The following is a 16,731-nucleotide window of genomic DNA, read 5'->3' on the forward strand; positions in this document are numbered from 1 at the left end:
CTTCTCTGCAGTCCAGTCATCAAAGTCACTGACTCCATAGATGAGTAAACAATAAAGTCAAGTTGTGATGTCCTAACAGAAACCCTTCTTTAGGAATAACTACATCTGTCTCCTCTGTTAAGACATCAAATGATACTTGAAATAACCATATACAAAAAACTTCACAAAATAGTTTAGAAGAACTGTGCTATACATCTGGTGTTCAGTTAAAAAACAGTTTAATGTCTCAAGGCACCACCATGGTAGAATTTTATACCTGCAAGTAATCATCTAATACACTACTGTACAGTTAAGGTAATGTATTAATAAACAGCTTGTGCAATTTTGGGAAGCAATCTATACAGGAATGTTAGATATACAGTAGGCACATGTACTATAATACAAATAGAAAACAAAATCCCTAGAAAAAGCATGCTGAGCACCTTTGTGGTATAGGTTGAGTTTCTTATTCTAACCACTATGTAAATCTTAACTTACAAAAGGTAAAACTGAATTATTCTAATAACTGCTTACTTAAACTGATTTTCCTGGGTATTAGGCTCTAGGTCACAGGATTACTCTTAGGGACAGAGGACTCTGGTACTGGTTGTAAAGGGCTATCTTGTTCATTCAGTTGTGCGTTCAAGTTTTCAGAAGTTAGGAGAGAAGAATTAAAAACAATTTCACTTAAGTCTGATTTTATGGATACTAGATGTGGTTCTTGAAAACTCAATGGTTCTTCTACTAACACCTGTGTATTTTCTCGTGTCATTCCCATATCTGATGGTGACTTTCTTTTCATTCTTGTGTAAGATTTGTCTAAATTCTCCATGCCTTGATCGGTTTTCTGAAATCGCCCAAAGAACCAGATGAAGAAACCAAACAATGCAAAAGCCAGCAAACTTGGAATAAAAGCCAGGCATTTGACATCAAGGCTAGAGCCTGTGTATCTGCTGTGCAAGAACATGTCTCCTTCGGCATAGGTCCTGTTGGTCAATGGGTTAGTGTTATTGGATCTCCATTCCCAAGATAACTTAGTTCTGTTAAGATCTTTCAAGCTTTCTGAGTCCTTCACTGTGTAGATCTTCTGTCCAGGACCGATATATTGACCATATTCATGAGGTTTGTAAAATATTTGGTTCTTCCACATATTTAGATCCAAGATTAAAACCAGAAAGATAATTCCATAGTTAAACCATTTGCCTGTATTGGAAAAAGAAGGTTCTGTCATCTGACATATCTGTTTCAGAAGCACAACAGATGTGGTAATATGTAAATACTACTCAGAGAAAAAAGTCCTTTTTTTCATTAATCTGTAAAACAAAGTTATAATAAAATTTTCATCATAGTCAGATTTATGCTGAATATCCCTTAGTGTTTCACAATTATATTTGAGCACATAATAAAATAATTTAATGCAAAATGATTTTGTAATGCATAGCACTATATCAACTGAATTTACATTGCAGTATGTAGGTGACCTGTTGGTTAGACCATTAGGTGATGTGATCAATAAACTTAAAGGGTATTAATTTCAAGGCTTTAAAAATATTCAGGTGAAAATTCTTGAAAAGGCCATGTCTGATAGAAATGTTCATATGCCAGGAATGGCTGAGGTGAGATTTTTTGGGGGGTTGGTAATTATGTAAATTTTAAGAGTAGACACTTAAATTGTTTAATATGCCACCCATGGTGCCCAGGCATAGGCAGGTGGAGACTACTGGATAAACTGTGATTTACAGATATTACTCTCTCAGAGCAAAAAGATCAGCAAGGGCTGATTTTAGTCTTGGGAGGCTAGTCAGCTTAGCTTTACCTATAGTCAGTGTGGTGAGAAACTTCTCCACAGAGTGACTCAGAGTATAATATTAGGCTCCTGCAATACTGGAGGAGGAAACCTTTCTTCTTTGATTACTGAAGAGGTGTAAATTTACTCTTTTGCATGCCTCCTCCAGGTATGCAAAATATATAAAAGATAACTCAGTGTAATTGCAAAGTTGGCCCAGCTTTGAGCAGGTTGTTGGAACAGATGACCTTCACCTGTCCCTTCTAAACTAAATTACTCTATGATTTCACAAAACAAATTATACAAAAACAAAACAAAACAAATTTCATAGTTTAAGCATTTCTTACATATGAGCTGAACATGTTAAGATCTTACCTGTGCAGGGACGACTGACACCAACCAAAACCCACCAAATCTACATGTCACCAAAGATGTGTTAGGATTGAGGATTTGTGACTGCAACCTATCACAGCATTGTGCAGAAGGACATTCAGTGAGGAATGTCCCTGCTGCTGAATAATGACATTGGTCTATGCTTTAATCATAATTAATTGTGTTTCAAGTGAAAAACTAAAATAATCGTATCAGAGCATCTATAGAATGAATTATGTCACAGGTTTGGTAAAGAATAAACAGATTCCAGATCCTGAAAGCCTGGGCATTGAAGTTGTACCATGGACCAGAATGCTCTAGTGTAACTCCTTGTATTTCAGCAATTGTTCTTTAATGGTCCTCTTCAGTCTAGGTTATTTTTACACTGAAAATGAGTAAGAATGTTAATTCTGCTGTGTTATTGTCACTATCCAGAAATCAAACTGCACTCTTCACATAATTCCTTAATAACTCTTCTAGCTTTATTCTGTGTTTTCATCAATATTATAACTGACCTGTTGAAGAAGTGAGTTTAGAAAAGTATGGTTTTAGATGATTATCATCACATTTCATAGTGTTTAACTTCCTTAAATCAACACCAAGACACTGGAAATGATGATAAAATATGAAATATAATAAAAATAATACTAGCTAGTGTAATGTCATCTCCTATGGATTTCTGCCATATATTTTCTGTGTTTCTCTCCATCACAATAACCCTAGCTTCTCCATCAAGCATGACCTTTCAACAAACAGAGACAGTAAATATGTTGCATTGAGTGTGTTGATGGGCTGGCTGGGACACACACATTCATTGATCAATTGGCTACTGTCAAACAGGATACATAATGGCTGATTTCTACCTGCTTTTCCTCAGCTGGGCACCAACTTAGATGATTCTCCTCTACTTAACCACCATGTCTCAGGAAACTATCGGAATGTAACTATCTTTCAGATTTCTACCCTCTGAGAAGTGTTTTTGAAATTGGCAGTGGTTCAAAAATTAGTTGAAGCTGATCAGCTGAGAGATGGATAAAGAGTGAGACAACCCATATAGAGAACTAAATCATACAATCCTCATTTCCCTAGGAAACCAGGCTAAAAACAAATGACAAAGAAACACAAGTATTAGAACTATTACCTATCCACAACCAGTTTGAATGAGAACACGATTTACTGCATTCAAAACTTCCTTCCTGCTTTATGGTTGTACATGCAGTGCACTTGGACATTTTGTGGAACAAAAACGTGTCATCAAATATTCCTCTGCGTTTCAATGAGAACGTAACACCCCTGGCAGCACCGCCCCAAAGTTAATTTCCTAAGCCACATTCCTTTCCCAGGAAAATGTATTATCAGCCTGTCTGGAGAAACTTCCTTCCACTTCTTTTGTTATTGGCTCCATCAAAAACATGTTTGTGGGACTTTGTGTTTCTGCAGAGCCAAGACAGGTGACTCTCCAGAGAGATCTGCTAGGTACGGGAGATAGTAGGAAGTCGGAAAATTCACGTAGGACCAATATTGCTCTTTCCTTTCAGATTGACAGGGCAAGAGTGAAGATGTGTAGGGAAAAGACAGGCAATTGGAAATAGCAAAACACTAAGCATAATGTAATGGGGACATTATTGAGATGGCCTTTATAAAGGCTAAAAGGGACTGTTATGGTTATCTTGATTGCAGGCTTCAGGTATGATTGACAAAGAGAACTTAGATTCAGTACTGAGCTATGCAGCACCTTATCTTTATGTATGATGGCACTTAGTGAATTTCACAGCAATCAGCTGGGTGACCAGGTTGTCCTTAATACTACATGTGTAGAGCAACCCACCAAAGGAGACTTCAGAAGGCAGCCTGCTGCTGGTGATGGAGTTGACTAAGAAGCTAGCAAAAAACACTGAAAATGTTGAATAGAGGTATTTAGGTGCCTGATGTTAGGCTTCACGTAGTATCTGTCCTACATTGTGGTTTCATAATTGTGAATCTATTCTAAGATGGATTCTAAGAGGGCACCACCCCTCTTATATCAAGAATTAGAGTACTTGTCTGATACAAAAGAGATGTTCTGCCTGTTTTATTCAAAGCATGAACTTGAAACTCGCTCACTCAGCTCCTAGATGAGGTTAGGCAGGCAGGACAACAGCCTTAAGCTCCACTGATTGTATCAGTTGGATCAGTGGGATTATAAAGGCAGTCTAGATAAATAGCTTAGATGCAGACACCCAGGTTAATTATGATGAATCTTACCCTGTATGTCTAAGTGGCAGCTAGCTGTCTGAGACCTGTCTATGTTCAGTGGTGGACCTACTCAAAACTCCTTAAGTTTCTCATTTCTAGAAAATTTTTACACACTTTGCGTCATTGTCACACTCCTCTTTGAATTCTGATTTTTCCTTTTCTTTTGAAAAGTGTTGTCACCAGAAGAAACACTGCATTTCAGTAATAGTCTCACTGTAACCATATATGAACACAATGACATCTTCCTACGCCCACTCAGTATTCTCTGTAGCTAAGGCTGTGCTAAAATCCTTAGGCATAAAACTACTTACTGGGAGCTTGTGCTGTCTTGGTTACTTAGAAAAAGTATTTGCGTCCTTCTAGAATACAGTGTCTGCTGCTGTCTATCCCTGTTCCAAGACTTTGCGCAGCTGTACTAGAATGTGTGACAGCTGAGTAAGACCGGTTTATCAAGCAACCCAGATAGCTGTGTAGAAATGATGCATCCTCACCACTTGTTGCTATTCCAAAAATGTGTATGCTTCTGGAAACACTACTGAACCAAAAGGCCTGGAAGTCTCCACTGACAAACATATATTTGATGATAATTCTCCAGGACAATTGATTTTTGAGTTGTATTGTATTGACCTATCTTTAACATTATACACATGTATAATTTCTCTATGTATATAAAATGATTTTCTATCACAACTTAAATTTAACAAAATGTTTTTTTTTTTTTACAGCAAACTTTGTCTGTTCATGACAGCAAATCATCTTCATAGCTAAAGAAATACAGGTTGATCAGCACAGGAAATGGATTTGGTAAATCAGAAGTCTTAAATTTTGAAAGGCTACAGCCACTCCTGACTTCTCACCTTGCACATGGACCAGCTCAAGTCTCTAGTTCTGTAAAGAGTCAGAATATATACAATATATATAACATACAGCCACAGATATTCATCTTCTAAAAATAAAATAAGTTGTTTTTCAGTACTTCAAATTTCATTACAGAAGAAAAGTGGAAAGGGAAAATTGAGTCCTACACTATGAAGTCTTCATTTCATTTGTTTCCTAACCAATACTTTTCTGTAGGATCAGTACCAGTTTTGATCTAGGGTTGGTTCAACTCCAGTGAGGTCTGCATTGCCAAGAACATTGTCATACACCTAGCACTATTTAGCCCTTCTTGAAACAGGTGGCTTTTTCACAGACACTGCTTGAGAAGAAGAGTGTAGCAGTAAGATCAGCTCTCAAGACTGGAAGGCCGGTCAACATGGTTAATATACATTTCAGGAAACAGCAAAAAAATATACTCAGACTCCTCAATGGAAGTTCCATGCCGAAAATCAAGTGCTAAAATAGGCTGTGACTCTCAGCCCTAGGCACCTCTTCCTAGGCTTTGTAGTCTACACCCACTATTTGGGCATGAAAACTGCATCCCTATTTTCTGAGAAAACAGAGCTGTTGGGGTGCATTGTATCCTAATGGCTAGGGCACTCACAGGATGGGAAACCTTGGCACTGGGACTATTTCCACCTATGGCAGTTTGGGGACACATTATAGGAATATGCTCTGGACATTAATCTATAGGGGACTGTTGCTTAGAAAGGCAAGAAAGGCCCTCTCCCTACACGGCTCGCTGAAGCTGAGCAACTGTGCACTGTATGTGAATCCAGGGGCTTTCTCACAGTCAAAGAGTTATGGATTTTTCTTTTCCTTTTTCCAGAAAGGCACCTATATCTGCCAGAGCTGAACAAGATGTTTGGACAGCACTCATTTTTAAAGAGGCCAATAAGGTCTACAAGGGGTTAAACAACCAATCAGAAATGCAGCTGATTTGCTGGGCAATTGAGGCAGATCCTGCAGGTCCAAATATTTCAAAACAGCTTCTGATTCTGGAACATTTTTATTTTTGCACGTCCACTCAGTAAAAGAGTAGTCATGTCCTCAAAACACAGGCCTCATGTAGAAGCCAGTCCTCAGCATCCATCCTGAGGTCAAGAGGAAATGTGAATATCCCATTTATTACAGCTAGACTCAAGTGGCCTCATGATGTGCAACCACAGCCAGAGGGTAGCATAGAAAATGTTGACTTTCAACTCTTATCTCAATTGCAATTTGCATATAAAAACATTCAGACACCTCTGTAAAATATTCAGGTATCTTTGAAACATTCTTCATTTCTTCTGTCGTGTCAGTGTTATTAGCTAGATACATGCATACAGACCACTCAGATGAAATAAGCAGCAAACTCTCTGAACTAAGCAGCAAACCCTCTGAGATTTTTCCAAGTCTGTGTTCATGGACAGCTTTCTTTTCACCTCTAATCTTTCTATTTTTGCCCACAGGCCCCCTCAGGCATCTCTGCGTAGGCTGTGCTTGGCCTGGATCTAGACACACTTTCGGTTCAACTCCACAAGTCAGCCTGGCTAGGCACTTGACAGCCATGAAACCATGAAGGGAACAATCTCTCCTTTAGGTGGAAAGGCACTCTGGCTAGATCAGCACTCAGAAATGCATTTACAAATGGCCAAAAAAATCTCCCATCTGTTTTGATTCCTAAACCTTAACATTTCCTATCTGAAACTTATCCACATACTTGATAGCAGATGCTCTTGGATCTCCAGTGCTGCTGTTAAAGGGTGCCAGCCAGGCCTTTGAGTGCCTTTCAACAATGAAAGAATCTGAAGTAACAAAATTTACTTTTAAGTATCACAAATTTCCCTGGGTATTATAGAAACTAGGCTTGACTGTGTATTTTCATAAACAGCAGCCCAGGAAAGAAAACACACACACTGCAGTGAACCATCTGTCAAGGGAAATCCAGATAAGTTAAGCAGATGCCGGAATTCAAGTCATTTTTGATGTTCATAGATAAAAGCAACTATGAAAACAGGATAAAAATATTTAATACTGACTAGATGCTTGCTAGAAGTTCCTAGATGCAAAGAAATTTGAGCTAGATGAGGCACTCAGTTTCTAGTAAAAATAAGATATTCTTTTGATAGTAAATTTAAAATTACACTGAAGCATATCATCTACAGGCTGAGGACATTAATTCAACATTACTGCCTATTTACAACATTCAGAAATCAAGAGTCAGGCCTAAGAAAGCATGTTATTAGTTTAAAGTAGTGAGATGGGCTAAAAATAACATACTTAGTAGTGCTATAGTTATCTGCTTTTTAGACAGTTATGCAGAAATAACATTTAATTTTTCTTCTGCAATCATGAGGTATATTTTAAAAAATATGAAAGCCAAAATTCTCACATAGTCACTGAATCCAGGAGCTGACACTTGAAGAAAAAAGCAAAAAAAGCAACTGTCTTAAGACTTGTGATAAAATCATGAGAGCTGGCAACACAGAACATGTAACTGTGAAATCCTTCATCTGTACTGAACTTACACAAAGCCTGTAAGCACACAGCAACAGAAAGATTGTTTAAAGTACTGTACCCCTCTGAACACCCCTCTGCTTAGAGCTGCCTCTTTGTGGTATCATTGCTCATTACAGCAGCCCAGCACCAAACAGGACTGCTCAGGGCAGTCCTTGAGCTGCTCTTATTTGTATCAAACAACAGTGACCAAAACAGATTGAAAAAGAACAAAGCTTATAAAGAATAAAATTTGCTAGGAAAAAGATGGCAAATGGGTGTTTCAGCCATGCTTTCTTTGTCCTTGTTATTTGGGAGTAAAGGGTGTTCAGTTTTGGAAATCAGGGCACAGGTCATAGATTTTGCAGCTTGATTTCATCCCTATAGTAAGTACTAACATAAATGATATTCAGGCCATAGTCTTTGCTTCCTCCTTGTTATTATTAAGAAGTAATATTCTTAAATTTAACATTATTGATCCCATGTATTAAACAAGGCTTAAAAAAGCAGTGGGCTTTACCTTCATGCCATTATCAATGTCCTGTCCTCATGTCATCTGGTGCAGTTGCATTCATATGCACCACTCTCTACTCTCATTAGATTGGATTACATTCACCTTGTCATGTATATTGAACCAGTTCTTTCCTTTATAAGCTCTTTGATTTGGATAGAAAATTACAAGTATCTACAGATCCACACAATAACTAGAGCTTGAAAATGATCCAAGATGATACCCTAATCTAAGACAAGAACTGATGGCAAGAACAGATGGTTCAAGCAAAACCTACCCAAAGGGAGGTTCTTGTGCCATGTGTTAGGGCTGTTTATTAGATCTCCTAAAGGGTGATGTAGCACTGAGATAAAACAGGCACTCAGTAGACAGAGTATGTGACATGCAGTCAAATGGATTGATTTGTCTAGTAAATCTAATAAATGGATTTTGTTAATGCTGAGCAGGGAAAAATATTCCTCAGCTCCTATTCATTAGCTCATCCTCATTAAAGAATGCCTTCTCGCCAAAAAATCAGAGAGGCCTCCAGTTCTCTCTGCAGAGGACTCTACAATGCATAAATATTGTTTTTTCTTAGTTGGTCTGTTTTCAAACAGCAGCACTGCTAGTAGTTGTAATTCCAATCCCTAATTTATGTTTTTTGCTGTTGCTTATTCTTTGCTCTTCTCTGATCATCATCAATATCCCCAACTCTTCTACAGTGCAAAAGGGTTCTTCTTTGCCCTTCAGTACATCTTATACTAGCCATTGGTTTTCATCTACTTTAATTATATCTGGACTTCCTATACCTGATGGCATAGCCCACTGTAGCATACCTCAGCTGCTGTTCATGCTACTCGGTTCATCCATTCACTGCAGGGCATCTGGGATGCTTGTGGGATTGAGCCCCTCCAAATTCATGCTTTAGTCTTGAGAAGCAGCAAAACAAATATTTTTCACTAGCCCTGACTCCTGTGCCTATAGTTCATGTCAAATATTTGATGCTTATAGTCTCTTTTTCTCTCCTTTCTCTTTTTGCTCAAGATTTTGTTCACTTTCAGAAAGAAAAATCTGCATTCTTCCATCACCTGCACATCCCAGCTCTCACTTTACATTTTCTAGTCACTGGCCATGAGATCATTTGCCTATTTCACTTCATCCTGTTCCATAAACCATCAGTGGCTCAAACTGTCTCACTCACACATACCCTCAAGTCCTTCTTTCTTATCGCTGGTTGTCTATTTTATCAGTAGTCCAATAGAGTTCCTACATCCAGCTTCGAAAAACTTTCTATCTTTCCATTTTTCCAACTGTACTCGCCACTGGCCCATTTGCCTTCTCTCATCCAATAACCAGCAGGTAACTTTTGCACCTGTTTTCCAGTTTTCAAACTGACCTCTCAGATTTCTAATCTTCTCTGCTAAAAATGCTCTCTCTAAGGTTTCACTCTCAGCCTATCTTGATTGAGTCCTGGGTTCATAATTCTTTCCTCCTTGGCACATTTTCTTCCCTTAGCTTTTGCAGCCTGGTGAACTTGTGGCTCCCCTACTAGTTCCTGGTACTAACTTTTTATCTTCTTTGAATGCTCCTTTTGTCCTTGCTCTGCAGGAATTTCATAGAGTGGTGTCTTTGGATGTTCTCAAATATCTTTTTCCTTTACAGTCTCATGTCCTATGATTGTTTCTATTAGCAGTTAAAGACCACTGTCAATTCATATCTGCATTTTTTTTGCTCTATCCAGTATCATTCATCTCTCTCTTATCAATATATCCTTCTGCACAGCTTGAAGCTAAAACCAAAACATTTACCCCTATTTAATCTTCTTCTCTTTTTCATTCACCGCTGTTACTAAAATAGTGTCTTATAGTATGCAAGGATTGGGTCCTTTATATCTATATTTACCATCCATTTGAATAACTACAATCCTATTTTATTTGAGGTTATTTAACTGTCTGTTTCTGGTTAGATGACTGATAGAAGTGTGGTTATGAGTGGCCTTTGCCAGATGAGAATGACTGAAGTTATGAAAAGATATTAGCATAAATCATAGTAAAAGCATCTGAAAGCATAAGAGATTTGAAAGTGAAATAAGCTGCTAATTCCCCTGGAGAGTAGTTTTAGATAAAAGATCCCTGAAGCTACAGTAGGTATTACTTAGTGTCACAAGAAGTTGCTGAAATCCATGAAGAACAGCAGGTCTCTTTGGTTTATATGATACAGATTCCTCACTTCCCTGAGATCTTTGTACACATACATGTATATGTATATGCATATGCATGTGTATTTGTATTTGTATTTGTATCTGTATATAGCTGGACAGACAGATAGATAGTAAGTGTGTGGGTGGGGACAAAAAAGGATGTGGTTAAGGACATGTTAACATATATTTACTAAACAGAAGCAGTTAACTGTGTGACTGTGCCACAGTACCACACAGTAATTGTAAGATTACGTACCGGTTATATGTATGTGATACTCTTCTTTGAAGATCTTTTGGAAGTAAGGTACTTTGAACTGCATATGTGCAGATGGCAAACCTGGGAGATTCACTTCAACATCACCCATAAAATGTGGAAATTCCCAGTCCTGTTAAAGAAAAAAATATAAGAGCTTAAACATAAGCTTTCACAATAGATTTTGCCCTTGAAAATGATTTAACTTAATAAAAGGGAAAGGATACTGGCATGCTTCTCTTTTTAAGTCTCCCATTATTAGATTTTTTTACTTTGACTGAACCACTTGAAATAGAATATCTTGTTTATATTAGATAATGCAATATAATTTTTACTTCAACTGCATATAATTATGTGTTTAAAAATTCACTTCAGAATGGCAATAATTTTGTATTATCAGCTAGTGCAGTAGGTTCTTTATCTAAATATATGAATACCTATATGTTGCTCTGCGAAAAAATGAGAACAGGTTTACTATGTACCTATTACAGCAATCTTGCAATACTAATTACAGCTTCTGTGAATAATTTGGCAAAAAATTTACATATAAGAAATCGGCAAAGAAGGCCTGACCCTTTAAATGTTTGCATTCTGCTTGCAGGGCATGTTCAGCATTAGGCCTTAATACAGCTAAATGAACACTGCTTGCAAGTGAAGGTCCTTCAACATAATCTGCCTGAATCAGTTCAAGTACTGTTTTCTCCACTGCTACATTTCAGCTGAGAAAGCAGCACTGGAAATGTGGAAGCTCTTACCTATTATTATGTGCATCTTGGTAGCATATAGAAACCCAGCTGAGAAGGCGTGGAATTTAATGGAACTTTTCATTTGGTTACCTGCACCTACCATTGGTCACTTCAAAATGGGTATTATAGCATGGTTCATTACAGCCAAAACTGAAAGTCTAGCAATACTGCTAGAAACATTATAATTACTGCCCGAGTGGCTACTCTGTGAGCTGCAGACTGTTGGAGATCTGCTGTGAAAAACATACTGGCCCTGTTCCCATGCATACACCCGGATTTCTAACCCACAAGCTAGTGCAATTTGCAGCAAGCATCTGAATTAGATAAAGGAATCTGAAATGCAAGGAGCCCTGTAAATGGTTTATGCTTCCTTTGCGTGAAAACCACCCCAGTGTAGTCATCTCTCTAAGAGAACCAATTCCAATTTTCTTCAGTTTTCTAAGGCTGGAAACCTTCCTACCCGGCCATGGCAATGAGAAAAAAAAAAAAAAAAAGAAACTAAGAATCATCTTTGAAAGATAAACCACTATACATGACTTAACCTTCAAGAACTGCTAAACAGCTCCAACATTTTCTACAGTGGAAGGGAAATGGAAGACTGAGTTTTACTAGCAAGGAGTATAACGTGTCCATAATACTAACAGCAGCTGATATGCACTAACAGATTGTGATATTGAGTTAAATGGATTAGTAAGAGTATAAGCAATGAGAAATCCTTTGTACCTGGTTCTCAGTGTTCCCAGGTATACTGGAAATACAGAAAGTGCTGATGTACAGAGATAGAAGATAAAAGAAATAAGGGTGCTCTCCTCTTCCCTTATCACTAATGCAGCACACGCACTCCTGGTCATGAGATATGGTAATGATTGCCCAGCTGCACAATCTCTTACTTACATCGCATCTGCAACCATCCTCTTATACTTGGTACACATTGAAAACTGCTCAAAGATTAATATTTTATGGGTGTGTGTTCTCAGTTCACAACATCACTTACCCAATATACACCTCTGGACTTGTGTCTTGTGTTAACTCATACATACCCTTACCCCAGTAGGAAGAAATACATTACATATCCTTGAAGAAAAACAAATGGAGAGCTGTGGACTCTGCATACTCATACGAGAAATAAGTAAACGTGATCATAAATTTGGCCTCCTGCTCTCACTTTTCCCACTGCTCCTACTGTTTTAACTGCCTTTCGCTGGCTTACCCATAAAATTTCACTGTACAGAATTTTGTATTAGACTGTGTCTTTGCATCAGACTTTTGTAAAAATGTTCAGTTTTTTTTCTGATCTATATGCATATTGATAACGAGTAAGCAGAACGTCAACTCTGTCAGATGTACAATTTACCTTATTATTTGTCTCAACAAACAGTTACTGAGACCGGAAAACATTTCATCAAAAAGAACCCAAAACAGAAAAATCCAATCCCAGTGCAGGGTGCTACTGTTTGCATTACACAAAACAGGTGAGCGAAGAACTCACCAGAAAATACATATTTGACACTCCAAACTACAGCAACTTTTCACATGTACATTGTTCCACATTTTCTACATATTTACCACACACTGTGTGAAGTTTGCCTGAATTGTACCATGACCTCTGTTACTCAGTAGCCCTCTAATATGGTATTGCCATTGCTAGCAAGAGACCACAGGCTTTGTACTGAGTTTGCAAGACCTCAAGACTCAGGCTTGCTGGGCTTGCTCTGTCTGGACTGTTCTTGACCTGCTTGCAGCTCTTTTTACTTGGTTTAAACATAACAGCAATTTTTCTAATTGACCAGATGGCTATGGCTAATTTGTTTTATTTTTGTTTTTCTTTGTATGGTACCGCCATGGTTGTACGACTCTAACATAATGATACAGTACAGAGAAATACCAGCCTGGCAGGATAACAGAGGCCTTGAGAAGGAGAGAGCCAGGATGCGGTGCAGAGGAGCACAGGCAAGGGATGATAAGAGACAGCGTGCAGGCCTGGCACTGGGGATCCCACCGTTACAAACAACTCACCAATGGTCAGTTAAAGAAATGCAGATCTGGAGCTGGACAAAGCAGGTTTTAGGAGTAACACAGAGAACAAAGAAACGGTATCTAACACATGTAAAAGGCACCATATTTCGTAAATTTGGATGTTACATGGAGCTTCAGACCGATGATGAAAGAGCAAGGTGCAAAACTGTTTAAGCAAACATAAAAAAGACCCAAATAGATCCTAGAATGAGGAAGGAGAAAACATCAACATCATGTTCCTCCAGGTGATGATGGCCTGTGGTAACACTCTCCCCCACCAGAACGAAACCACCATCCTCAGGACCCAGGGAGCAGGGCAGGGGTGAGCATAACATTGGTACAAGGATAGAAACCAAGAAGTGTGTGCCTAACAGTTTTAACTGTATTACTATTATCATTATTACCCAAACTTCTTCTGCACAGAAGTATTATTTCTTTTTATGTAATAATTAGATCTTAACTAATAATAATTCTTGGATTAGACTGTTAAGATTTCAGCTATGCTAACACTAAGTTCTTGACTTTAGCTATAAGGTGTGTTTTCTCTTTGCCCATAAACAAGATTTTCAGTGTAACATCTCTATCGGTCTGGTTATACAATCTGTTATTTAAGAACAGTCCCACTGGAAATAGAGAAATAATATAAAACAAAACAAAACAAAATAATATAAAATAAAAGCAAACATTTTGAAGGCAATATTAAAAAATAGGAAACCAAAATAATGAGTTAAACCTGTTGACTTCCGTGAAAGCACAGTCACAGCACTTAGGAAAACGAAGCTTCAATTTAGGTAATTTAATACCCTTTGGGGCTTCCCTTTAGTCATAGCTTTGATAAATGTGCATGTGTGCTGTCCAAGTATTGACACATCACCTGAGAACACATTGCTGTATTATTACTAACGTGTAGGAGAGGAGCAGATGACTATTAACTTTTCGGGCTAATGCCAATATCAGGATGTCAAATTTAAGCCCAACAAAGTAGCCATTTTGCTATGCAGATTTTAAAAAAGCGTTGTCCCAAATGTTTTGACTGCGTTATCAATATTTTCCTTATTGACAAACAAAAGGCAATTTAATTTTAATGACATTCAGACAACCATTTTTCTAAGAAAGTCAAGGCGCCTAGTAGGAATAATCTGCATCATTTGTTAACAGGTACACTAATAGCTCCAGTGCACAACCTCATAAATCTAAATGCTTCCCTCTTTGAAATAGATCTCAGATCTGCAACATGCTTTCATGCACAGTATTTTCCCTCCATGGTCTCTGATCATCAGTTTGGGATAACTGCTCTTCTTTGGCGTATGAGTGACATACGCAACGTCCTTTAAGTTCTCAGCTGATAATTATACAAAATTCATTTGATCAGCTTTAGTACTCATTACCGAGGTGCCTGTACTCTGCAGTACCTATGGTCTCATTAGGAACAGGGCCCAAAATACTGTATTTGGATTGCATCTGCACTTGCACAGTTTGAAAAATAAATCTATACAGGCATACTGTTAGTTCGTATTTGTATCCCTCATACTGCATGAACAGATTGTTTCTTCTTTAAATTCATCAGCACCGATTTTCTAATATTCATCTAATTCAGCATTTTTCAGCCTGGGGGGGCTGTAGAATACTTCCAGGCAGTCTATGAAGAAGAAACCAACCCAGAACAAGGAGGCTTAAATTAGCTACACAGAAGTCTGCAACTTCATTGGTAAGTTTTGGGGGATGCCCAAATCAACTGTTACTGCCTGGTTTCACTCTGTAGTCATGGGTAAAGGGCAGCCAGAGGATGAATTTAAGATCACTGAGGGGTTCATCCTAGTGTTGCAGTGGGCAAAGAGAGCACCTCTGATTTCCAGCTGCTATCTCATTAAATATAGAAGCACAGAAGAAAAACCCTGACTACTGCAGAAGAGGAGATCATATTTTGATTTTCTCTCCCCAGCTTTTAGTTCCTCAAGCCAAACAAGCTTACATTGCATACACTGTCTGCTGCAAGGCCAGGGACTGGTTTAAGACCTTATGCTAGTGCTGGAAGCACCAATTTGGTATCTCTTTACATAAAGATATTTTTGGTAATGGTAACTGAGCATCAAAGCCACGCTTCCTGATGTGATAGGGCCCTTCTCTGCCATCATCTGGGCAAAAGCAATGGCTGTTTGGGGAGGCTGTGTCCTGATGGAGAGGCAAACACAGCTGCCCCAGAGCTCCTCACTGGCTCCGGCCAGGGTGCGCAGGGCACACTAACAGTGCCCAGTACTCTGGCATGCTGCGGGATTACTTCTTGCTGCTTGGCACTTTTTATTGCAGACTCTGGGCCATGCCTCCCAGCCCCGGGGAGCTGGGACCAGGTGCCTGCCGGATTCAGGGGGGATATTACGCTCTCTGGGAGCCCAACTGCAGTCCTCAGGAGACAGCATCCTGCACTCCATCCACACAGCCCCCCACTTTGCTCAGCTGCCAGCCCCTTTCCACCCAGGGAAAACTGCCACAGAGAAGGTGGGCCTGGGGTTAAAAGCTGATAATGATTAATTATAAACAAATGTGCCATGCTTTCCTGTCTTTTCCTGTCTCTGTGTAGCTCATGGGGTGTTTGGTACACTGTAAATATGAAATAACACTAAAAATAATACAAGCACCTTTCAGATATAATCATGAAAAGGGACAAACACACACCAAACATTTCAGCTTTAAGTAGTGATGATATATGCTGAAGTTAAGGCTAGGAATAAGTTGGTACTTAATCCCCTTAGAGCAAGTAAATAAAAATACAGGGAAAGAACTGAGAAAATTCATAAATGAATGTGTATGTGTCTGTTTGTTCCAGAAACTGCCTAGAGGAATTTTTATTTAATTTATAAAAATCCTATTAAGCTATGAAGTAGAAGGGTGTGTTTTCAGGTATCTTTGGATCTCTCAAATAGCTTTGTTCACCTCTCAGAACGTGGCAGACAAGCAGAGAGATAGACAAGATCTGATGAGAGGCAATGGCTATATAATTTTGTAAGTGTTTGAAATAAGAAATGAACTGCTGAAATTCAGAGACAAAGGCCCAAGTCTTCTGTGGTTATCTCTAATTACACTGCAGTGGTGCAGCACGCACTGATCTCTGCAGCTGCGATCTCTGCAGCTGTGAGTAGCTAAAATGCAAATATCATTTTAATATTTCATACAAATATCATTTTAATATTTCATACAAATACACATAAGAAAGGAAGTCACCAGCCATGACTAGAACTCACTTTTATACCTGTGAGATCAAACCTACAGCTCAGTTTGTAGCCTCCCATTCTTTGCCAA

The 16,731-nt window shown here is 38.5% G+C and overlaps 1 protein-coding gene across 2 annotated transcripts in view; it reads right to left on the reverse strand.

Annotated features, from left to right (window-relative positions):
- Nucleotides 1–201: 201 nt before the first annotated feature.
- The window catches only part of TMEM117 (transmembrane protein 117), a 224,456-nt gene continuing 207,926 nt past the window's right edge, over nt 202–16,731 (reverse strand). The window contains exons 7-8 of one of the 2 annotated variants that reach the window (XM_067289948.1): nt 10,676–10,805; nt 202–1,182 (exon numbers count right to left, since the gene is read on the reverse strand). In XM_067289948.1, the coding sequence (XP_067146049.1) occupies nt 542–1,182; nt 10,676–10,805 (771 nt within the window). In that variant the 3' untranslated portion in view covers nt 202–541. The other variant, XM_067289949.1, reaches the window with a different exon arrangement.

Source organism: Apteryx mantelli, chromosome 1 (genome assembly GCF_036417845.1).
Source record: "Apteryx mantelli isolate bAptMan1 chromosome 1, bAptMan1.hap1, whole genome shotgun sequence".
Classification (NCBI taxonomy): Eukaryota; Metazoa; Chordata; class Aves; order Apterygiformes; family Apterygidae; genus Apteryx; species Apteryx mantelli.